Genomic DNA, 23,839 nt, shown 5'->3' on the forward strand with positions numbered 1-23,839 from the left:
GTCACTGGGACAATTGGTGTTGGGGGTGACTTTGTGTAAAGTTAAGATCTCTCTTTTAATCACATTTGATAAAGTAACACAAAGACCCTCTTTCTTATAAACCCAATCAGCATTCCCAAACTCAAGACAAGGAACAGTACTTTGTGAGATGTTAAAACACACCCAGAATATTCTTCCCAAAGCCTAAGTTTGAGGAATCTGTATGGTTCCCTCAAAAATTACCAGAGTGGGGCAGAGCAAATGGAAACATCTCTTTACAGTGTAACTGCATCTGGAAAGTAGTCTGCGAGGGAGAAGGGGCTTGGGAAATGTCGTAGGTTCCAGTTTAGGGGGAGACTGGGTAAATGACTCTCTTTGGGCAATTCACTTCTGTTGTCTGATATCCACAAATACTCTGTAACCAAGCCAACACATGGGCAAACAGGTGAATAATCTTAATTTTGCAGTCCACAGTTTTTGTGTTTATGTGGTCTTTGTGTGTGGTGCAAGCATGTGAGTGTGCAGGTGTGCACATCTATGCACGTGCACTCGGGAGGCCTGAGGATGACCACTTCCTTCCTGTCTGTCACCACACAGTCTCTCCATGAACCAGAAGCTCACCATTTGGCTAACTTGGCCGGCCACTGGATGTTCAGGACCTGCCTATTGCTGCCCCCACTGCTGGGGTTACAGGCACATGTACCCTTGCCCAGCATTTTATATGGGTGCTGTTATTCAAACTCAGCAGGTCCTCAGGCTTTCAGAGCAAGCACCCTTGCCTACAGAGCCATCTACCCAACCTCAGTCCAGGGATTTTTAAAAACAGAAGCATTCAAACCATAAGATCTCAATTAGATCTTTACCTGAGTAGCTAACAGTGGAGAAGACAAACCGTCTCCCAGTTTCATCCCTCAAAATGAGATGAGGTGGATGATCAGCCTCCTTCTGGTGGTCCCAATATTCTAACTGTTTGGAACCTAACCTGCTGCATAAAGGCTGCAGTCTTCAGTCTGATAGTCATCTGCATTTTGAGGGCTGCCTCTCGTTGCAAAGGAACCAAAACTAAAGCCTCCACTCTTAAATAGCATTTATTAGTATGCAGTGGAGTCTCCCTTGAGGTCTCCCATGTATTTAAGGGTATATGTTATGGTTAGAGAAGCAACTTCATTGAGTTATTATATATGAGTATGCCCAGCTATGACCCTTCCTCAATCCAAGGATCTAATATTATTCACATCATGTTCACTGTCATTTAGTTTCTTATCCAAACATGCCCCCTTTCCCCTCTTTTAAAATATGTGCCTTGATAGAGAGGGAAAAAAATAAAAAACAAAACATCAAGGGCTTGCTACAAAGGAGAAGCCTAGAAAAGATAAAATCCCCATGGCAGTTCTGCTCGGTTGCTGTCTGTGAGCCGAGGCACTGTGCTCACGCAGGCAGCACCCTGCCCAGTGGTTTCTTGGTGAAGATGGTGTGAAAGCCCTTGAGGTTTTCTGTGACTGTAGGGAGGAGCTGGAAATCCCAGTTACTGGATCCACTCGATGTTCAGGCACCGTGCTATGAACGCAAACATATCTGAAACTTCTTCTATCACTTTGGCCGTGGGCTTCCCGGCCCCGTGGCCAGCCTTGGTGTCCACGTGGATGAGCAAGGGGTTGCTCTGCTTCCGGCTGCGGCCCACAATGTACTGAAGCGTGGCAATGAACTTCAGGGAGTGCAGTGGGACCACTCGGTCGTCATGGTCAGCAGTGAGGAGAAGCATGGAAGGGTACTGGATGTCATCTGCCTCTGGAAGCTTCACGTTGTGCAGTGGTGAGTATCTACAAGGCAGAGAGAGGGACTTCCATGAGGATGGTATGACACCAAGAGCAGAGCTACTACAGAAAACAAGAGGGCAGAGCTGTTCCGGGACCCACGTGCTTTACCGGCCTGACCACTACCGAGGAGAGCTGTTGCTAACAGCAGGTGAGGGCCACAGCAGCCTGTGCTGCCATGGTTTAGGCCATGACAGACGAGGGCTACTGGAAACTGGGGAGCTGGGTCGTTAACCTTGAAGGCTATATAAGAAAGGAAGTCACAGGGCTGCTGAAATAACTGACCTGCTTTGAGTTTAACGTTCCTGTATTATCTATACACAGCCGTTTATTTCTTGTTGAAGGACTTGTGTCTGTCCTTTAACAGCGCTCACACTCGTATCTCAGGATAAACGGACACGCCTATGCTCTGGGATTGGCTGCTAATCTGCACACTAAGGAGGCGTGGTTCTCAGTCCAGCAGTGGGAGACACTTTTGAAGCAGAAGGTAAGTTTAACTGGTGAGTTGATTAAGACGGATTTTAAGAAGAAAAGAACTGAGTTAAAGAATGACTGACAACATTAATGAGAGGAACATCTGGGTATCTTTTCTTTACATTTGCCCATTATTTTCCCAGTGTTGCACTAATGGATATAATAATTTGTTTCAGCACAGACTCAAAGTGGGAAGTATGAAAGCAGCATCAATTCTGCTCAGTTTATCCCATGAAATTCAAGCAGGCTGAGGCTCAGTTTCCCACTGTATGGTGTTGGGCAGCAGTGGATCTGGCTAACTGCCCTTGCCCACCCCACACACATGGTGTGCGTGAGCAAGCGTGCGCGCACACACGGATTAGTTCTCTGCAGTGTGGAAACCCTGACTATTAAAATTCAAAGACGTTTGTGGGGAGAACAATTCTTGGGATGCTACAGGGACAGACCCAGGAGTCCCTGCACGACCTTCTCCAGCTGATGTGCAGGGTTGAGCTCTACGCTCACTCACAGGTAAAAGGAAGGCTCAGTCCTGAATGAGCAGCATCAGAACACAGGAATCTGAAGTGGGAGTGCCTAAATTCTTCTCGAACCTTTCCTCCCTTTATAACTATTCAGGAAGCACCACATGCTGTGGAACATTGTGACGTCTTTGACATACAATTCAAACTTCATTTGAAAGGTCTCGGCCTCCAGGTGCACATCCAGTTAATCTCAATTGTGACTTCTTTGGACACAGTTACACCAGTGAGTAACCACAGTATTCAGTTAGCTTTTTCCCTCTGACAATAAAACGTAGTTGTTTCAAAACACTTAATTAGACACTTTAGGTGAAGTTTGGAGGGAAGTTAGCTACAAAAACCAAAAACGACAAATTAAAAAATGTTTTGAATCAAATTTATGATTTTTCTGAGAAGACTGCAATGGGAAACGAGTTTCTTGTATCAGCCTGAGGGAATTCCTAAATACAGCTGATAAATAATCTGCAAATACTACGTGTGGGATGTGAAGAGCCAAAGAGAAGGAAAATGTCTCATTACTCACTGCTATCCCTAAAGCTGTTGGGGGTTATGAATAAAAGAAGTGTATAAACTAACGAATCTAATTTCAAATATTTGTGGGTATACTGATCATAAAAATGTTTTAACTGTGTTCTGTGTTCCCTTTTAAGAAAGGCAACTGTCTCTACTGATGTACAGCTTTATACCATTTTACATGACTTCCTGGTTCCTGCAGTAACAAATGACGACTAGAACAGAGCCACAGACTCAGGTCACTCTTGTGTCACGGCAGTCTGGACTGCCTCGGTCAGCTCCCTGCTCCAAGTGTCTCAAGGCCGTCAAGGTGTGAGCGGTCAGCACTTCTCCTGGGCACTTGGGGCAAGAATTACAGCCTCCGGTTCTGAGCAGAATTCAGCTTCACATAGCTACAGGGCTGAGGTCTCCATTTCTTCATGGTTACGATTCATAGTGGGTCTCAGGTTCCAGAGGACCCTTTTACCACCTGAAAAGTCCCTCCACAGCATGACCTACATTAGTGTCTGACAGGAATCTTAGACAGCCATCTTTATTGTAAGCAGTATATCTGGGGATTTGGCTGTGGTAGAGCACTTGTCTAGCATGTGCAAGGTCCTGGATTCAATCCCCAGCATTGCAGGTAAACAAAACCCAAGAAGGCAGGAGGGTGCTACCGTCTCTGTGATTCTGCGGATTATATGCAGCCGAAACACCAAACACTAATCCTGCTGACAATGCTCACTATTAAGATATCAGATTCTGAATAGCATACAGGTAAATATTGAGGAAAACATACTTGAGAAGCCATTCAAAGTGTTGTTTGCTGTCCGAGCACCCATAGTCGGTGGTCCAGGCATGACCAATGGTAAACTTATGGAACTTTAACATGTCCATCACTCCAACCTGGGCAATAACACAACCGAAGAGGTCTGGACGCTGATTCGCACAAGCAGCTAAAAGCCAAGAGAGAGAAAAAAGGGAAGGTTTATAATTATACATCTAGATGAACCCAGTACTTTATATCTTCAGGACGCTGGTTGTTTCAGCCTTGGACACAGGTAGTTTTCAGAAATGATTCAGGCACGAGTTTCCAACCAGCCCAAGGGAGAAGGCAGGGGTCTCACCAGCAAGGGAACATTTACCCCTCAGTGTGAACTCGGTGGGGGGTGACCTGTGAGGTTATTTGATGACCTTCTCCTACCCGACTTTCTTTCCCAGGTGATGGAGATTCAAATGAACTTGTTCAGATCTCAGAACCAGTTCAGGGCAGAAGACCGGCTGAAATGCAGCTCTAGCCAACGCTAGACTATCCTGTTTTTAACATGTTTTTGTTGTTGCTTTTTAACAGATAATCTACTGAATATTTGCCAAGTAAGTAATTTTTCCCAGTAAATAAAACCAAATTTGCTGGGCAAGAGAACTGAATGAGCCATTAAAACAAAGCATGACTATCACTGCTGCTAAAGAGGGTCAGATGCCACGGAGTGGAGTAGGTGCCCTAGTCCCCTAAACAACAGCCAAGGGGGCGGGTCGGAAGCCCATTAAAGCTGCATGACTAGGAGTCAGTCAAAAGATCTAGACTACTCCTGCCTCTGTCAAAAACCGCAATTCACACCTTATTCTGATTCCATCACACGTTAATAAATAGTACAGAAGTCCGAACCACTCCCTCAGAACCCCGACTCTCTTGGAGGGTCAGGAATGTGCATGCCTAGAGCGAGCATGCCAGCATTTTGATGCAGCTCTGTCTTTGTGGGTTTCGCAAAGGCCTTGGCCTTTGTGAGGGATAAACCGAACCCACAGCAGAGTTAGCGGGTGAACCTGTAGAATATGACACAGATCACATGGTATTTGCAACGTTCTTTCCCAGCAAGCCTTGGACTCCCTCATAGTTCTGTTGAACCACTTACTTCTAGTTGAGAATATATCTGGACTCTATTTATTACTTCCAGAGCCAGAGCCAGAGCTTGGTCCAAGCCAGAGAGGCCTCTCAGCTGCCCATCTGCTCAGGACGCATTTCTCGTTTGGCCTTGGGACACCTACCTGGATCCATGAGGACATGAGCCTCCGTGTTAGCCTGAGGGGCTTGGTCTGACTCATCTGAACAGAAGTAAAGCTCTGTGAAGGCAGAGACATCTGCTTTGCTGACACATCTATGCCTAACCCCTGAAGACATGCTTGGCATTTCTTGATGTCAAATAAAATTTGTAAGCTGCCCAACGTGAGTCCTAAGAATTCAACTTGGGCCCTCGAGAAGATCAGGAAGTACTCTTAACAGCCGAGTCACCTCTCTCAGCCCCATCCTTCAAAATTTAAACAAGTAACTCTGGACAACTGTAGTTTTACCTTCATGAGCTAGCTTCACACGTATTTAGCAGGGCTCAGGATTTACCCCGGTCCTCAGGCATGACAGGCAAGCACTTACTACAAAGCATCTGGCTAAAGACCATGTTCTATGGGGAAAAGGTTAAGCACAGAAATCCATGTTTTGACATGCTCCACATGTTTCAAAGGTAAATGAACAGTCACCTCTGAACTCCCAGGAATAGGACTGAAAATTGTCATGTATTTGTGCTGTTTACACATGTACCAGGAATCAATCTTTAGGACACTGGATGAGGAGGGACTTAGCCTGCCATGTCCATGTTCATGAGTATGCCAAGCGCCACTGAGGGAGCAAAGAGTAAAATCTCAGTAACCGGCAACATTAGCAAAGTGACAGGCTTAACCCAGTACCACTATTCCCTGTTACGTGACAGGAGGAGCTATCCAATCCTCAGTGCTCTTCAAGGTCTGGACAGTAACAGTCCATCTACCTCCCAAGGTGCCCAGCAAGTGTGAAGTATTCATACCAACCACTCCCTTCCCTTCTGCATTACTACGAAAGTATGGATTCCTCTTGTGTACCCCTCCCTACGCCCACAACATTTAGCACCACACAGCAATGTTCCACAGGGCTCACATCTTACTAGGTCTGAGTGGCACCATCAGGGGGTGGTCAGATTCAGTCCGGTGGTGGCCGAGGGCTGCCAAGCTGTGGCTTTAGTTCGTAGAGAGCAAAGTGGTCAGGGCAGGCTGAGTTTACTCAGCATGATGTAGGTTCAGATGCTCAAATGCACTGAGTTTTGCTCTCTCTGCATTACCCCACCTGTGAACCCCAGAGTAAAATGGAGCTGTGCGAAAACCCTGAGTGGGTCAGCTAGTGAATGAATGAATAAACGCAGCTCTCACCCACTAAGAGGCCTCCATTGGAGCCTCCGTTGATGGTAAGCCTCTTGGGGGACGTGTAGCCTTCTTTGATGAGATACTCGGCAGCACACTGGAAGTCATCAAAGCAGTTTTGTTTGTTGGCCAAGATACCACCTATACAGTGAAAGACAATTAAAAACAGCATAAAACAGCAAGTCTGAGGTACAGGGAGGTTTCCACTGCTGATCAGTGTCAACAAAGGCTGCTTAAGCCACACTGACAGAAATGACTCAAGTTAAGGTTTAGGGACTATGGAAATCTTACCAGCACCACAACTGCAAACTCATATGGCAAATTAGTACAACTTCTAAGGTAAGAGCCCCAAAGAGAAAGAGATGATCTGTTCTGTGAGAGAAACAGGACATAAAAAGAATCGCTACTCTGAGAAGATGAAAGAGAAATGGACTAAGGACTCTGTGGCCACCAGCCCTCCGAGCTGTTTTTACTTGGAGTGGTGCGGGCAATGAGTCTGAAAGGGCTCTGGTTCTGCCAAAAAGCTCTCGGCCCCGCCAGAGCTGCGCAAGGACTGTGCATGCTTCCTGCCCTGGAGACCTCGCCTTCCTCTGTGCAGTGTTTTACAGAAAACCGGCCCACTGTGCTCAGTCGCTGATTTAAAGGGAAAGCTGGGATCAGGTGGCACTGCTGCAGAGCAGACTGGGAACTTCTGACTGCCCCATGTCTCCCCAGGGACTCATCTGAGCATCGTCACCTATCACCCAGAGGTAGCCCCTTCCCTATGTATGGCACCAAAGAAACCATTCAGAGGGAGGGTGAAAGTGAAGGCCTCGAAGGAGCAGCTGTCTGAAGTAACTGCCTCAGAATGAACAAAGAACAGACTCAGATCTAATCAGATATTCAAGATTAACCACTTGTGCAGAAATTCAATTAAACATGAAGCAGTGCTACTAAAAGAATTTTTTCACATCAAAACAAATGTTATTAAGATTTTAATAAGCAATTACTGGTGAATTAAAACAGCTAGGATTACTTAGTTTCCAGGAACAATACCATTTGGTGTATATGTCTATTTTTAAAAGTGCATTACGTTTGAAGCTCACTGAACAGAATGAGAATTAGACACGGATGTTCTACATACCAGGCTCTAATTGGGACAGGTCCCCTTCTGGTCCTTTCATTACCTTTGAAGCCGTCAAAAAGTAACTTAGCTTTAGTCAAGCTCCGACTTGCCTACTCCCAAGGCTTTGGACAATGGTTGGTCTCATTAATGAATAAGTGTAGAAGCAGACCAGGGCCAAGGCATCCTCCCTCTTACACCATAGGGTCCATTCATCCAGAGGGAGAATCAGGATATGTATCAGGTCCATGGCCAAGATATGTATGTGTACACACAAAATTGGATGAGTGGAAGGGACTAGCCTTAGCCTACAAGTCAAATTTATGTTATGTACACATTTTTTCCCTTGTTTCAACCATCTTTTCCTATCATAGTATGTTTTAGTGTAACTGAGATCCATCTACTATCAAGTCAAAAATCACACACTTTTATGTTGTTTCAAGTAAGGTGACAACTTGGTATGTTAGAAGCACTCAGTTCTGCTCTGATGCTCCTGCACTTTGGATGATGTCAGGGAGTCCATGAAGATGTGCTGGACACCGGGGTCAGCATCTCAGTACCTACTAAGCATTTAAAAAATCTTTTTAATAGGTTCATTGTTGCTACTAACTGATGTGAGAAACCAGAGGGTGGAGAATGATCTCTGATGTTCCCGCAGTGAGAGAAGATGCCTGTCGGTTGGTGCTGATGATAACTCCTAGCTCTAACGACCACTCGGCCATGTTGTAAATGATGGCAGAGTTTGGGAAGTGTGGGCTGGAGGGAGAGGTGTCAATGTTCTCCTCCACAGGGAAACAGAGCAGAGCAAGAGAAGAACAATTCTGGCTGCAGGACAGTCTGGACAAGGTGTGGGAGGCTCCAGAGAGAAAGAACGAAGAGATGGAGCCTTAAGTGAATGACTATCAACAAAGATCCAAGCCTGGGAAGGAAACTGGAACTCTTACATGTGCTCCACGAGGCCAGGAAACAGATACAGAAAAATCAGGAAAGAAAAGGGGCTAAATTCTGCTCTCTAAGAGTTACTCAGCCTTCCCAGCACAGTGCTAGGTGGGACATGCTGTCTCCAAACGCTGGTAGCCAGGACAGGCGCACACTGGGAGCAGGGAAGTCACGGGAATTGGCCTGCTTTGAACCCTCTTCTGAGATAGCCAGAGAACGCCAAACTGAAAAGCAAGGCCATCATGAGGCGAACTAGATACCAGAACCCCCACAGACTACTCCTCTAGCACCTCAGGTGTTACTGAAAAAAAAAAAAACAAACATTGCATTATTTCTGAAAAAATGGTGCTTCATTATCCTAGACTACAAAGGAAAATAACATATGAAGAAGAGAGCTGTTTTTACTTGGAGTGGTACGGGCAATGAGTCTGAAAGGGCTCTGGTTCTGCCAAAAAGCTCTCGGCTCTCTGCCCCAGCTCTTTCAGACAGGAAGATCAGCATGACCCGAGTTGGAGTCAGGCCAGACTCTTGGTTCTGCAGAGAAAACACCCCACCTTTATGCCACGTTTCTCCATATTCACCGCCGCCTCTGATGTTAGCCACTGCGAGGACGCCGCCCATGTGTCTCACAAAAATGAGCCTAGAAACACTGAGAAACAGTGACGACAGTTTAATCTTCCAGTAACCACCCAGCATGACTCCTCCCTCCACCTCAAAGCAAAATTGTATTCTAGGAACGATCCATGCAGCACAGCATCCAAATAGAAGCCCAATATTTTATATTACTTGATTAAAATGAAAAAAACGTATAACTTTTGATTACCGTTTGCCTGCAAAGCTCATACATGTTCATAAACAGTACATTTCACTTTTCTGCAGGGTAAAAATCCACTGTGCAATTCGTAATGCTGATGTTACACAGAAATAACCAGCGGCCCCCATTTCACACTGATCTACCTTTGTAACTACTATCAGGGCAAACAGAAGCATTGGGCCAGGTGGGGGTGATGCTGGGCTCCCAGGCCCTCCTGACAGTCGACCCACCCACAGGGAACACCCTGTCTAAACTGCTTGACTTGGATAAAGCAAGCTCCTCTCAAGGAGCGACTTGAACTGCACCTCTCCACTTCTTAGGAAATTCAGATGGTAATTAGACAATCCAGGATGTGAAGGATGGGAGATCACAGACTGGAAGGAACCAGTCTAGAGGCTGGACGTTCTAGAAATAAAAGACACTATAGCACGGAGTGTCCAGAAAAAGAAATACCATGCCTCTTGGAAACCCTGGGTTTTGTTTCCTTTTTTCTTTTTACTGACCCTAAAAGTGTGCAGTGATATCTTTCTGTTAAAATTATTTTGCTTTGAATACTATTTCTGATGCTACCCTTCTTCCTTTTGTGAGAGATGAGGGTGGGGTCACTGAGGAGATGAAAGGGAGTCAGAATGAGGTAGATACAATTAGACTAGCCATGACCAATTAGCCAAAACGACTTAAGGATTTGGGCCCGTATGTTTTCAGGCATCTCTGATGGTCTCCCTTGAAACTATGACATCCACTACAGGGATGAAATGATCTGAGGATCCTCTCCAGATTCCTAGAGGTCTAAAAAGAACTCACTGTGCAAATGACAGACTACTAGCTTTGAACACAGTAGATCCACTCAGGGACCACTGGAATGAAGGGAATGTGGAACAGTGTGCGTGTGCCCTGTTATTCCCTGGATGAATCATGTGTCACCATCCCTGATGTAAACAGCACTCACTGGAAACTATATATAAAGAGTGGCAAACAATGCCATATTTAGGCTAAGATAATAGATACTAACTAGCTTGAGTTTCCAGACAACTGTCTCAGAATCAACGTGGCCTGGGACTGAACCGCTGAGATATGGCTGAGATAGGAGATGGCAGCCCAAAGGGTCCCCAGCAGTGAGACTGCCACCTTTCAGCCTGACTTTAGGCTGTGCCCTCAGGAGTGCCACCACTGTGACACTCCACTGGAACCCACATCATGAATACTGCTCTGTATCATGATTTTACACAGAGCGGCCTTGTTCTGCCAACCAAAGCAAACAACCAACTCCTCAGTGTAGTCCAGTCTCATTTAAAGGATTCTGAGGGCACGGGCCATCTTTCAACTTCATTAAATCTAAAATAATGAGCAGTTTCAGTTACTGACTGTCCAAACCAAGGCAAAGGTTTCGTATATCACGTTTAGGACAGATGGCTGATGGGTAGGAGTTAAGTGTGTCCCAGTCATCATTAGCCTACAAATCTCCTCACAAATAGAAAGCATCCTGGGTGAATCTGGGAACCAGATTTCAAATGAGGCACTATTCACACTGCTGCTTCAAGTGTGAACTTCTTTTATTAAAAATACTCAAAGCAAATTCCATTTCATACTAGGAATGGGATACTGAAGCTGTAAAAACAAAACAAAACAAAACAACAACAACAAAAAAACCCTGACAGAAGCTATTTAAACAAATAATAGCAATGGACATATGTAGATATAAGCACTCGTTATCTGAGAAATAATCACAGAATCGTTTAAGATGGATGAGTCATTAGAGTACTCATAAAATGTATTTATGGCTAAATATCAACGCAAAGTATTTTAGGCCTCTGCTGAGAAAATACAATCATTAGCTAGGAAGGCATTCCTATGAAGAGAAGCAGAGGGTAGTGACATGCTAGCCAGCAGCACGCCCTGGGGACAGGATGTCTTCTTAAGACCTCAAGTGATGGTAATCTTTCACAGCTAGGTGGCTGTAGACTCCACAGCTACTTCTTGAACAATCTATCCTAACAAGGGCATCAAATAACAACAACAATAATAATAATGATTGGCTTGTAAAGGTCCTATGGTTCCTAAGCAAAAATTCAATAAGTTATTTAAAAGTTCTCTGCCCCTCTAAGAAACAAGCAAGAACTGTGTGATCTAGCAGACCCCCATTCTGCACATGCCAAGAGTGCCGTGCTCACCTGTAGTTGGGTGTGATGGAGATGTTGAAGCCACCGTAACCATATAAGAAAGCAGGATGCGAGCCATCCAACTTTATGCCTTTTTTATGCACAATAAACATTGGAATCTTTGTGCCATCCTTGCTAGGGTAGAAAACCTGTAACAAAGGAAAGCAGAAGCCTTCGTTACAGCATGCTGTGGAAAATACATGCAGGACTTGAAAGGTGAAAGAGAAAACAGTTACTGAATCCTCTGTTTAACGTGTACAGCGGCATGGTGAAAATCTAGTACAATCTACCAAATGGATCCTGTGAGAGTGAGACACATTTTCATTTCACAGAGATAGGTGAGCACAGGAAGCATGGATCTAGAAGCTGGGAGGGGAGTCTGGCCTCTCAACCCATCACTAGCGAGGTGCTCTTGGGAAGGCTGCTCACCTTCCCTTAGCCTGTTTTCAATCATCCACTGTGTCCATAATGCCCATCTCAGGGCCTTCATGGAGCCACAAAAGAGAAGGGGCATTCAGTCCTCAGCTGCTCACCCACTCGGCCCTGGAAAGCCAGACTCTGCCAATCAATTTAATCTAAGGAGACTTCTTGTCTTGAAGACAAATTTCACGTTCAACTTCCTCTTGAAAGGTCAAGACACTCAATATGTCTTCATTTTTCTATGTTCAACGATTGAGCAAACGTTAGTGAGAACAAAAAGGATTAGCTTAGAGAGCTGACAGGGACATCACGGAATCCTATTATTCTTGGCTAAACAAAGCCGTTTTCTCCGTGTTGGTAATTCAGTCTCATAAACCTTTTCTAAATCTGGTCCATCTAGGGCAAGTTCAGTCAACATTTCCATATTCATTACTTTTGGGATAAAGGATTAAAAGAAAAGGATAAGGAAGGGAACATTAAATGCTACTCAAGCGATAAGCCACAGACTAAGTGATAAGCTACAGGCAGCAGATAAACAGGAACGCTGTAAATAGCTTTTTCTTTGAGCAAGCATGGTATTTTTACCCCAGCTGACATTGGGAAGAAGCCTGGCTCAGCTAGGCTGGAAAAATCCTGCTGACCTGGGTCACCCTGGGGGGCACTGAGCGTCTAGTGGTTCTCAACCTGTGGTTCTTGACCTCTTTGGGGGCTGCGTATCAGAGAGTCTGCATGTCAGATGTTTACATCACGGTAAGAGCAGCACAATCACAGCCATGAAGTAGCACAGAGATAATTGTACGGTTGGAGATCAGCACAAAATGAGGAACTGTACTCAAGGGTCGCAGCACTGGGAAGCCTGAGAACCAGATCACCTATGCTCTTTTATTTTAGAGTTACCGCATCAGAAGCTTTTTGGGGTGCAGCTCTACAACAGAATGCTGCCCCAAAGTCCTTGGAAACAGAGGGAGCAGGGAGAGGGGAGTGGGCAGGATGGTGCTTCGTGCACGTGTGTGTGTGTGTGTGTGTGTGTGTGTGTGTGTGTGTGTGTGAGAGAGAGAGAGAGAGAGAGAGAGACAGAGACAGAGAGAGACAGAGACAGAGAGAGACAGAGACAGAGAGAGACAGAGAGAGAATGAATTGACATAAGTTAGGGTCATCTGGGAAGAGGAACCTGTTGAAACAAACAAAACAAAACCCCACCTCCATCAGATTGCCCTTAGGCAAGTCTATAGGGCATTTTCTTGATTACCGATTGTGTGGGAGGGCCCAGCTCACTGTGGGGGATGCCACTGCTGGGCAGGTAGTTCTGGATGGTCTAAGAAAGGCTGAGTGAGCCACAAGGAGCCACGTGGAGCAAGCTGGTAAGCGGCCCTCCTCCATGGTTCTGCTTTCGCTCCTGTCCTGAGCTCCCACGCTGGCTGCTCTCAGTGATAAACTCTGTGGAGGGCAGATAAACCCTTCCACTCCCAAGCTGCTTTTGGTCACGGGGTCTTTAGCACAGCAACAGAAAGCAGCCAGGAAAGTGGTAAGTACTCATCAGGTTTAAAAAACTTTTTTTAACTTGTCGATAAAAAAACTTTTGTTTCTGACTGTGGAAAGAAATACTGCTGAGGCATAGGATAATGCTCTGCAGATTTCAAATTGATCAGAGGGGACAGTTTTGTGTAAAGCCACACTGTATGCAGTGGCTGGGAGCCACTAGTGGTGCCTAACTGTGTGGCAGGACAGTGAACACAGAGGAGGAAACACCTGAGAAGCAATGGCGTCTAAGGAACAGAGAAGGGGCTGTGTCACATCACAGTGGAAACATCTGCAAGCCTTGGTGTTCCCTCCAGCCACGCACAACTGCATGAACTGTCCCGGCCCGCTCAGCTTCCCCTCCCTCAAGCTCTTGGCTGTCACTCACGTGATGGACAGAGGCTCCTCTCTTCAGACCCTCATGTGCTCCGCGCTGTGTGACATTTCAACTCCCCCACCCCCTTTCCTGCTCCATACTGCCATTGCCTAGGGTTGGCCTGCCACCCCCATGTCATGTGGCTTCAGGACCAAAGCGTGCTTCTGAGGTGTTATAAAGTGAAGACACTGAACCATGATTTAAATTGGCGTGGTTCTGATGTTACAATGACGGTATTTTAAGCTGTCTAAAAAACAAAGGGCAAGAAACCACCCTGTAAAAAGGCAATTTCAACCTTAAAATACACACACTGCTCCTCTTCTACCAATCACTGAGCCTACACTAAAGCCTGATCCACCATGTGAGCATTTTGGAAACTGTCATTAAAAGTAGTCAGGGCTGGAGAGATGGCTCAGTGGTTAAGAGCACTGGCTGCTCCTTCAGAGAACCCGGGTTCAATTCCCAGCGCCTATCTGGTAGCTCACAACTGTGCATAAGTCCAGTTCCAGGGCACCTGACAACCTCTTCTGGCCTCTGAGGGCACCACACACACATAAGGTACAGAGACATACATGCAAGTAAAGTACATACAATAAAAACTAACACACACACACACAAGAACAGAGGGAGGGAGGGTAAGAGGGAGGGAGGGAGGGAGGGAGGGAAGGAGGGAAGGAAGAAAGAGTTGTCCAGGCTTCTTTCCAAGGCCACTTTGCTAGATTAGGAAAAGCCACAGACTCCTTACTTCACAAACACCAGCAAACGCTCTGCATTAAGTCTATGCCGGGGGTTATTTTCCCCCTTTCTTGGATCTAAGCATCTATGAAGAGCCATTTTATGTTTCCAGGGGCGTGGAGCTCCTAGACGGGCAGACTTGGTACATTTTCTGGATACTCGCCTAGGCCATCTGTCACTTTAAAGCTCTTAGACATTCAATCCTTTGTGTGTCTTTAGCGGTCAGTTTCCCTTGCTCTTTTTTGTCCAGTTCGGGATTCCTGGTCAGTCCTGTGACTGTCACGAATTCCTGAAACCCTGTAACTCTAATCTCAATCCATTGGCTTCTTTTCTCCAGCAGCCGGACACCCAGGGAATGACAGTCACTTTATCACAGATTAGCAGCCGCTGAGCTGAGCCGGGCCCTGAAACTGCAGTGAGGCTGTCTCCGTGTGCAGTCCTTGCATTTCTTTCCCTGTGTCTTTTCTGAATGGCTCCTTACACCCACCCCTACCCAGGCCCTGAAACTGCAGTGAGGCTGTCTCCGTGTGCAGTCTTTGCATTTCTTTCCCTATGTCGTCTTTTCTGAATGGCTCCTTACACCCACCCCTACCCGGGCCCTGAAACTGCAGTGAGGCTGTCTCCGTGTGCAGTCTTTGCATTTCTTTCCCTATGTCGTCTTTTCTGAATGGCTCCTTACACCCACCCCTACCTAGCACCGTCCAAGTTGATTCTAGAGTAACTGCTTCCAACTGGTTCTCTTTCTCTCTCCCATCTCCCCACACTGGCACCCCCACTTCCTTTTGTATCTGACCCATCTTTTCAGAGGCCATCTGTTTGGAGTTCACAAAAGACCTTCTCCAACCCCACTTGACCTCTGCAGCCCGGTGGCAAGAAGGAGAATGTTCCCTACCTTCTCCTCCACTACTGCCCTCTTCCAATCACCACTTAAGCTCTGGAACTTTCTCCCTTTCCAGGGCATGTAAACAGACTTAAGTGTCTCCAACAAAGCCTCTGTCTGACCCGGCCTGCTCTTCAAGCTGAATTCACGTTGGCTTTCTTAGGACTGACCTTTCCTAAGTGTGATCTATATTCACAGCTTACTCGTCTCCTGCCTCCTGTATTCCTCTGTTCTGTCTCTCCCAGCTCTTTCAAAAGTCACCAGCGAGGGCTTTGGTCTTTCCCCTCGGCCTTCTACACAACCTCCATTCACGGCTATATCCGTCCCACTTTCCCATAAGCCTGGAAACATGCCTGCATATACAAAACATCTCTCCTTCCCCTGCACTTGTCCTTTCAGGGTGTCTACTGCGGGCACTGCCCTGTAATGGGATGATAATGCTCTTTTGGAAACCTTTTAGTGGACAGGAAAACCAAGTGCTTATGTGGAGCTCGCAGGTGGAGGAGCCTGTCCTCCGAGACTAACGGCTCTTCATGTGATGAGTTCTGATGACACTGCTTCCATCCTCCTGCGAGGGCAGCGCAAATGGGCCATCCAACGGGCTCACTTTTACGAGGAGCCTGTGATGGGTAAATCTTTGACTTGAGTGGATTATAAGCCCCACCCAAGAGTCTATGTGCACAGATGTCATTTGGAAGCTCGGTAAGATCTCAAGAAAGCAATTTTAGACCTGAGCCTTCATCAAAGATATTGCAAACAGCAAACAATGCCATGGTAATGCAAAGCTAAGCAGTAAACAAGAAAGTCCTTTTCCCTTCGAAATTTAATTACTTGAAATCCCAAGGGGCTGGAGGAGAGGGCTCTTCCCCTTGTTACTGTAAAGCAGACAAAAGGCAGGGCTTCTCTTCAGAAAGGCGCAGGACTCTGACAATGTGCAGGACAGTGAGTCTATATAAAGCTCGCCTGCTGTAAGTGCCCATCATCAATGAGCAGCTGAATGCATCTCCTGTGACCACCCAGCCCAGCCAGACCCAGGACTGAGTACCTAGTTCCTGCCCTGTTTGCGTTCCTGTCCTGACTTCCTTCGATGATGAACAGCAATGTGGAAGTCTCAGTCGAATAAACCCTTTCCTCCCCAACTTCCTTTTGGTCATGGTGTCTCATCGCAGCAAGAGAAACCCTAACTAAGACGCATGTCAAGGAGAGAGTGAAACAACTCCAGCAAGCTGTTCGGTCACCCCCTACTCCCCATATACACCACAAAACAAAGCCAACACTAAACTGCCTGCCAGCTGGGCTCTACCCGTTCCACAACAGGGTTTCCTTCATTTGTACTTTGGTTAAAATGCACTCTGGCATACTTGGACTTGTGGAACAACACCCTTGTAGTGCTTTCCAGGGAGGCCTGCATCTAAGGAAAAGTACCTGACATTCCAAACATTCTCTATACCCCTAGACAAATGTCAGCCAACCAGAGTCCTGAACCCTGAATCCACTCACCCCAACCTCTGCTATGATAAAAACCCCACCCTGCCTGGACTCCAGGCTCTCTGCTCTCACCGCTGCGTCAGACAGAGTCTAAGCTCCGAGCTTGAAAATAAAGGCTCTTTGATTTTACATATGAGATTCGGTCTCCGTGGTAGTCTTTTGGGGGTCCCTGAGATCTGGGTGTAACACTGTAATCCCAGCTCAGAGATGAAGATCATCAGTATAAGACCAGCCTGAGCTACACAGTGAGGTTTTGTCTCAAAGAACAAGGAAGGAAATACAAGAGAAAAGCAAAAGAAAACAGGCAAGAAAATCAACCCGCCCAAGCCACACGTCCTTAAATGATAGGCTCTGGCCCCAGACTCCATGTTCTTCAGCTACTATAAACAAGGAATCAGCCAATTCCTGGCCCCTCCTTCAGGGGTGCTCCTGAGACCTCTATGGGGTTCCTTCGATGCCTTTCCCAAATATGTGTGTCTCTTTGCCTCTGCATTTCAGGGTATTTAGAAGAGTCTGTGCTTAGAACCCATAGGCTAGAGCTGGGCGGTGGTGGCACACACCTTTAATCCCAGCTTGGGCTACAGAGTGAGTTCCAGGAAAGGCTCAAAGGCTCAAAGCTACACAGAGAAACCCTGTCTCAAAAAAAAAAAAAAAACCCAAAGGCTAGATAATGCAGAGATGCATATTCCAGCTGGGCCCTACATTCAATTAAACAACATAAGTATTTTAAATGGCCTTTCATTAAAAATCCACACAAATACAGTAGCCTAGAGTCTTGCCACAAAATGATTTGCAGGCTGGAAAATAATAAAATTAGCTTTGGCTGAGGGTTGTAAAGATTATATAAGCCTTTTAAGGTCACCAGTTCCCAGCTTATTACTAATAAAAACGTTTAACATCTGACATTTTCCTTATGTTTAGCTGTTAACCTATTAATTTAGCAATGCCAGGGCAGAGAGCTTTATGGATCTTAAACTGTTTAGCTCTGGTAATTTATTGCAAGAGATTGCACCTGCATCATAAAGCCAACAAGGATACTGAAATTCATTTCAAATCCTCATTAACTGAACACTACAGCAGAACACTTATTTATTGTATTGGGAAAAAACAATAAATAACCAAAATGCTCTGACTAGAATATTCAATTACAGAACAGAAGGGAACTTTTTGTGGCCGGGAGTTAGTTATTCACTCCTTAAGAGGGCAAACTACTAAAGAGAGCCAGATGTTAGTGAGGAGAAAAGGAAACGAGGTCTGTGCAGTCCACAGCAGCATGGGAGGATTAAATAGGACTACATAAAGAGTAGCCCTGAAATGGACGGGTCTGCCAAACGTCCTAGAAATACAACCCCAGCACAATGTTAGTCCAACGACCACTATTTTATGTGCACATTCAACATAAAACTCATACTGTCTGTGAGACAGTGAGGAGCAGGTATGCACAAAATAGAATCTGAAGGGTGTGAATCTGGTGTTGGAAATACTATGATCCTCTGATCTGCATCTCCTGGATGACGCAAACCACCAAAACAGACTCTCCAGGTGAGTCAGAAGAAAGGGGTCTAGGATGTGAATCTGGTGTTGGAAACACTATGATCCTCTGACCTGCATCTCCTGGATGACGCAAACCACCAAAACAGACCCTCCAGGTGAGTCAGAAGAGAGGGGTCTGGTTTCAAGTTACTTAAGGAACAATCCTTAGGAGCCCAAGGGCACCACGGGGCTCTGCAGCCCCCAACTGAGAACCGTGAGCAGGCCGGCTGAGGGGCTGGGCTTGGATGCATGCTGGCAGTGGCAGGCTGCAGGACAGCAGTCAATTAGGAGGGATGGTCCAGAGTTCTTTGCCGCTTCTAGGAGGAAACGCACCAGGAAAAGGAAAAGGGGTTGCTGCTGAGGAGGAGGGCAAATCACAAAGTTCAGAATTCCTGCTGGAGAATACACGAACAAATCCTTTCTGACTTATTCTAACTGGGCTGTGCAAAGTGTTCCTTTGTATCTGTGCATGGAGATCTCACGGGTGAAACTGTATCCTCACCCTGAGAGCTAGCATGATAGAAAAGGTTTTGCGTATTGCTTTGAAATGTTCCTAAACACAGATAAATATACTTTTAATCACACTCAGCCTTTTTTATCATCAGTGGTGATCGAGAAAGCGAAAAGCCAAAGATGAATAATGGAATCGTATTCACGGGAGTCTTGAATAGAACATGGGACGCTGTACTGATGATAGATAAACCACCGGGGTGTGCAGGAAAGCTGCCCGCAGAGCCAGCACACACTGTACAAAATCCCCACCGAACATCACAGAACATTCCTAACAGCACACAAAGCCTGGGCTCTCCACTGGAAGCAAGTGGGCTCCCCAACCCTACCCACAGTGCTGCTTTCATCCCCCCTGCTCCAGGCTGGCCAGGAGAGGAGTAACTGGGGTCCCCATCACAGCTCCGCTACACAGCATCTGCTACATCAGACCACCCCCTTGAACCCTTCTCCCGATTTCCACAATGCATGTTCCTGGTAGCCTTCATATTGGTGTCCTTTGAGACGGTCCTCTTCTTCCTCCTTAACTACTACTGGAGTTTTCAGCTGTGGCCATGCCAGCCTGCAGGTCCTTGTAGCTCTCTGAGCACCTGGCAGGTAGATGCCCCCACGTGGAGCCCACACAGGCCCTTTCAAGTCTTGTTGCTTTGCCAGGACAGACCCAGCCCACGGGTTCTGGCCAGCCCGCAGATTCTGGCCGTGGGCTGCTTTCCTATCACTGGTTCTGGCTGTATTCTTGCTTCCCTGCTGTGTGGGCTGCTCTCCTTTGGAACAACTTCCTAGGTACTGCCTTCCAGAGTAGTCCTAGATGCTCCTCCTCTGGCTTCCTTAGGAACTAACAACCGCCCCACATTAAATTGCCAGATATGTTTATTTTCCCATTTTCCCTAGTAAACTCCATCTCTCCTGTAGCCTCGGCATGACCAACACTGCCAGATAAAAGGCACAGTGCTTAAAAGAATTATGTTTCAGCAATCCTTCCCTGCTCCTCCATTCCTGCCCATTCCTGCCCACTCACTCTCATTCTGAAATTCTGGATTACTTACAGCAGGGGGCCAGGACAGCCACCACTGTCGGTAGCACCCCTGTATGTGGTGACCTTGGGACCTCATTTAAACCAAAGCCAGGAAGGAGGGAATTTTGCAAGAAACACAAATGCTGCTGAGAATCATAAAGAAAATCTTACAGTACATTTCCTGCTTTGGTGCTAAAAGTATGACAAAAATAATTTCTAAAGACTAGACCTTACAAAAACAATTCTAAAGTAAAACTGTAGCAAATGTTTGTTTTGTTTCTAGTCTGTTCTGAGTGGGCAAGACCAGGAGAACAGAGAGATGGCTTAACAGAAAGGCTGCAGAAAGGGACGGCCTTGTGCTTCTAGGTTTCAAGCGATAAGCGCATTTCACAGTCCATCACCTGTCACGGCTGTTCCCATTCAGTCAAACATTTATGCGCATCTGTTCTGTGCTCTGAGCACACAGCAATGGGCAAAACTGCATTCCGCTGGGAAGAAAGAAATGCGAAAATGTGAAGTCAGCTCACGGTGAGAGGAAAGAAACAATAAAAGCTGACACAGGGAGGGAGGGCGGGCCAGGGAGGGCTCTGTGGTCCACGAAGGCGTCTCCCATACACCGACAAAGTGGATGAGTGTCAGGCGAGGGTGACGTGGGGGTGGCATGTGCGTATAAGCACAACAAGGTGGTCAGTATGGCTGTACTCTAATGGGCAGGAGGGAGAGCCGTGGGAGATGAGGCACAGAGAGGACCAGAGTCAGGCTGTGGGGGCCTGTGAGCACTACCCAAGGCCAGACAACTGGCAGATGAACACAACTGTAAAAGACAGGCTGGTGGTTAAGAAGTCCCAGCATCCTAGGAAACAATGCCAAAGTCATTTTCTCTTCACCCGTGAGCTCAGAATGGGCTGCCCTGTCTGTGGGTACCAAGCCTGGCAGTGAAGACAGCTTGCTACAGGATCAAAGATACCATTAATTACCTACCTATGCAGCCCAATAAAAGTTCTCAATCCTATGGGGCAAAATGTTCACAAGAGGCTGCAGTCCACCATGTCACCCTAAGGACAGAGCCAACCAGATGGCTCATGTTCTTCCAACTGATAAAGAACATGTTTAAGGCAGTCTAGCTGTTGAAATAGCCCGCCCCGGTATAAATTAACTCGGCTCTCAGCCTTGCAGCTGGGAAGATCCAGTGGCTGTGGAGGACACAGTGGTCATTGCAAGTGCCACTGCTCTTCAGAAAGACCCCAAAGGTGGGAGAGACAAGGAGCAGGGAGAGGGGAGAGTCGGGCCAGGGAACCAGAGGGACAGGACCAGTCACCACGTCTCCTGTCTGCCCCCTGCTCCTCAGCCTGCCCTCCTCTCACAGACCCAACGCTGGGCCCAACCTAAGGTTCCAGGACCCACAAGGTCCAGAGACAAGTGCTGGCAGACAAAGAGCCACAGGAAGCATGCCCGTAGGAAACCACATAAGGTAGGAAACACTCCTTAGTAAAAACAGTGTGCTTAGGTCACACAAACCCATGATTTGGAGTGTGCCAGAGAAAACAAGAAACAAGGTCCACAGAGAAAAAAAGGAAAAAAAAAACTTTTTTAAAAAAGATATTTTTAAGAAAGTGCTTGGAAAATGAACACATTGTAGTTGGAAGTTTTCCTGTGTCCCGCCTGGTCCGAGGTCAGGACAAATCTCTCTCACCCGCCGGTCCCGCAGCCACTTGGACCCAAATAAACACACACAGGCTTACATTATTTTTAAACTATGGCCATGGCAGTCTTCTTTCTAGCTGGCTCTTATATCTTAAATTAACCCATTTCTATAAATCTATAAGTTGCCACGTGGCCATGGCTTACCAGTATGCTGGCATGTTGTTCCTCTGGTGGCAGCTGGCGTCTCTCTGCTCTTTTCTTCTCTCCTCTCTCTCCAGTTGGAATGTCCCTCCTAACCTTATTCTGCCTCACCATTGGCCAAACAGCTTTATTTATCAACCAATCAGAGCAACACATTCACAGCATATAGAACGACATCACCCATCAAAGCATATAATAACAAAACAGATTTTTTTTCTTGATAGGATTTTAGGTAAAAGAATGAAGGAGTTCTGAGGTGACCCCCACATCCTACTGAAGTTGTCTTGATTCCTGGGCTCCACGCCACTCTGCCCAGCAGAGGACCGGCTCTCACACCCTGCCTATTCTCAAGGTCTGCCCATTGATATGGTGGTATGCTGGATGTGACCTGTGGCTGATGTCACTTCTAGACAAAAGAACTGAAAGCCACTGTGGAGGCCAAATCCTGTGCCACAGGGAGAAGCAGTGCTTGGGTGGGAAGGCTCTGCAGACAGGTGCTAGTGTGAGGCTTGTAGAACAGAGCCTAAGACGATAGCTGATAACACACTCGAGCAAGTGTGGGTCCTTAGCCAAGTGTACTTGCTTAAGATACACAGGCCCCGGGTTCAATGCCCAGCGCTGACAAAATAAGTAAGTAAGTAATTAAGTAAATAACTGATCTCTGGCTTTAAGGCCCTGACATTCTGGAGTGGATTGTTAATTAGCAATGAATAAGTAGTTTTGGTTGGAATCTAACTTTCCTTAACTCTGAGCTCAGACCACCAGGTACTGGAAATCTCACCTGTAAAGTAAGTTTTATAAGAAGAAAAAACTTATTGATAATTTTTCTTGGCATATCTATGCACATTATTCTTCAGGAACAAATGACAAATTTGAAGATAATCCAGAGAAGAAAGAGAGTATGACAATCAGGAAGCTGCTGCAGGCCACAGATGCTCAAAGTCAGATGCGTTCAATAAACCCCCAAGGGAGTTTTTCTTTAAAACCATTAAGTGTTTCCTCTTGTAGGATCATAGGACCACCCGCCCATCAGGAGCCAATGCTGCAAGCTCCACTAAACCCTCCTTTCTTTCTCCAGCATGACACCCACACTGTCGAGAGCTGCTCTTGCTACGATCAAATCTAGAAATGCTTCTTTCCTCCTTACTCCATCAGCACAGAGCGCCATCTGCCATCTTTCTCCTTAACCATCAGCCAACAGCAAGCAGCACAGTCTGCCATCTTTCTTCTGCCTCTTCATCCACCACATCTGCATTTTCCTTCCCTTCCTTACTCATTTCTCTTCCTTCTTTGGCTTTTCCTTGTCCAACCAACCCCCAGAAGAGTGTCTTAGTTACTTTTCTATTGCCCTGACAAAACACCATGACTAAGGCAACATAAAAGAAACTGCTTAATTCGGGGCTCATGGTTGCAGAGGGTTAACGTTCACGACCACCACAGTGGGGAGCACGGCGGCAGGCAGGCATGGTGCTGGAGCAGAAGCTGCACAACAACCACGAGGCAGAGAGTTAAGTGGGAATGGCGTGAGCTTCTGAAACCTCAAAGCCTATCCATGGGGACAAACCTCCTCCAACAATGCCACACCCCCTAATCCCTCCCAAACAGGTCCACCAACTGTGAGGACCAAGCTTTCCAAATATGTATCAGCCTATGGGGCCCATTCTCATTCAAACTGCCGTAGGTATCCATCCTCCTTAGGGCTCAGTCCTGAGGCTTCTGTGTGCCTTACAATCTTCTCTACCATGTGATTGTGTCTTGTACCTATATTTAAATAACACAACAAAGATCCCCACATTTTAAACTCTAATTCAGATCTGTCTTGTGAGTGTAAGATTCAAAGCACTCAAAAAAAAAAAATATATATATATATATATATCATCACTTTATGACAGTTGATAATGTTCCAAAACAACATACTGAAAATAATGTTGCTTCCAAAGCCATCCTATCCAACCTACTGCCAACACGTTGATAAATGGTACCAGCTTCTCAGACGTGGAATCAGA

At 46.3% G+C, this 23,839-nt stretch overlaps 1 protein-coding gene across 1 annotated transcript in view; it reads right to left on the reverse strand.

Annotated features, from left to right (window-relative positions):
- Positions 1 to 1,051: 1,051 nt before the first annotated feature.
- Positions 1,052 to 23,839, reverse strand: part of Prep (prolyl endopeptidase) — a 106,941-nt gene continuing 84,153 nt past the window's right edge. The window contains exons 11-15 of the mRNA XM_052751410.1: positions 11,529 to 11,665; positions 9,098 to 9,192; positions 6,512 to 6,643; positions 4,077 to 4,233; positions 1,052 to 1,799 (exon numbers count right to left, since the gene is read on the reverse strand). Coding sequence (XP_052607370.1) covers positions 1,505 to 1,799; positions 4,077 to 4,233; positions 6,512 to 6,643; positions 9,098 to 9,192; positions 11,529 to 11,665 — 816 coding nt within the window. The 3' untranslated portion in view covers positions 1,052 to 1,504. The remainder of the gene's footprint in view (positions 1,800 to 4,076; positions 4,234 to 6,511; positions 6,644 to 9,097; positions 9,193 to 11,528; positions 11,666 to 23,839) is intronic.

The sequence above is a fragment of the Peromyscus californicus genome, unplaced genomic scaffold (genome assembly GCF_007827085.1).
Source record: "Peromyscus californicus insignis strain IS unplaced genomic scaffold, ASM782708v3 Scaffold_22__1_contigs__length_63687245, whole genome shotgun sequence".
In the NCBI taxonomy this organism is placed as follows: domain Eukaryota; kingdom Metazoa; phylum Chordata; class Mammalia; order Rodentia; family Cricetidae; genus Peromyscus; species Peromyscus californicus.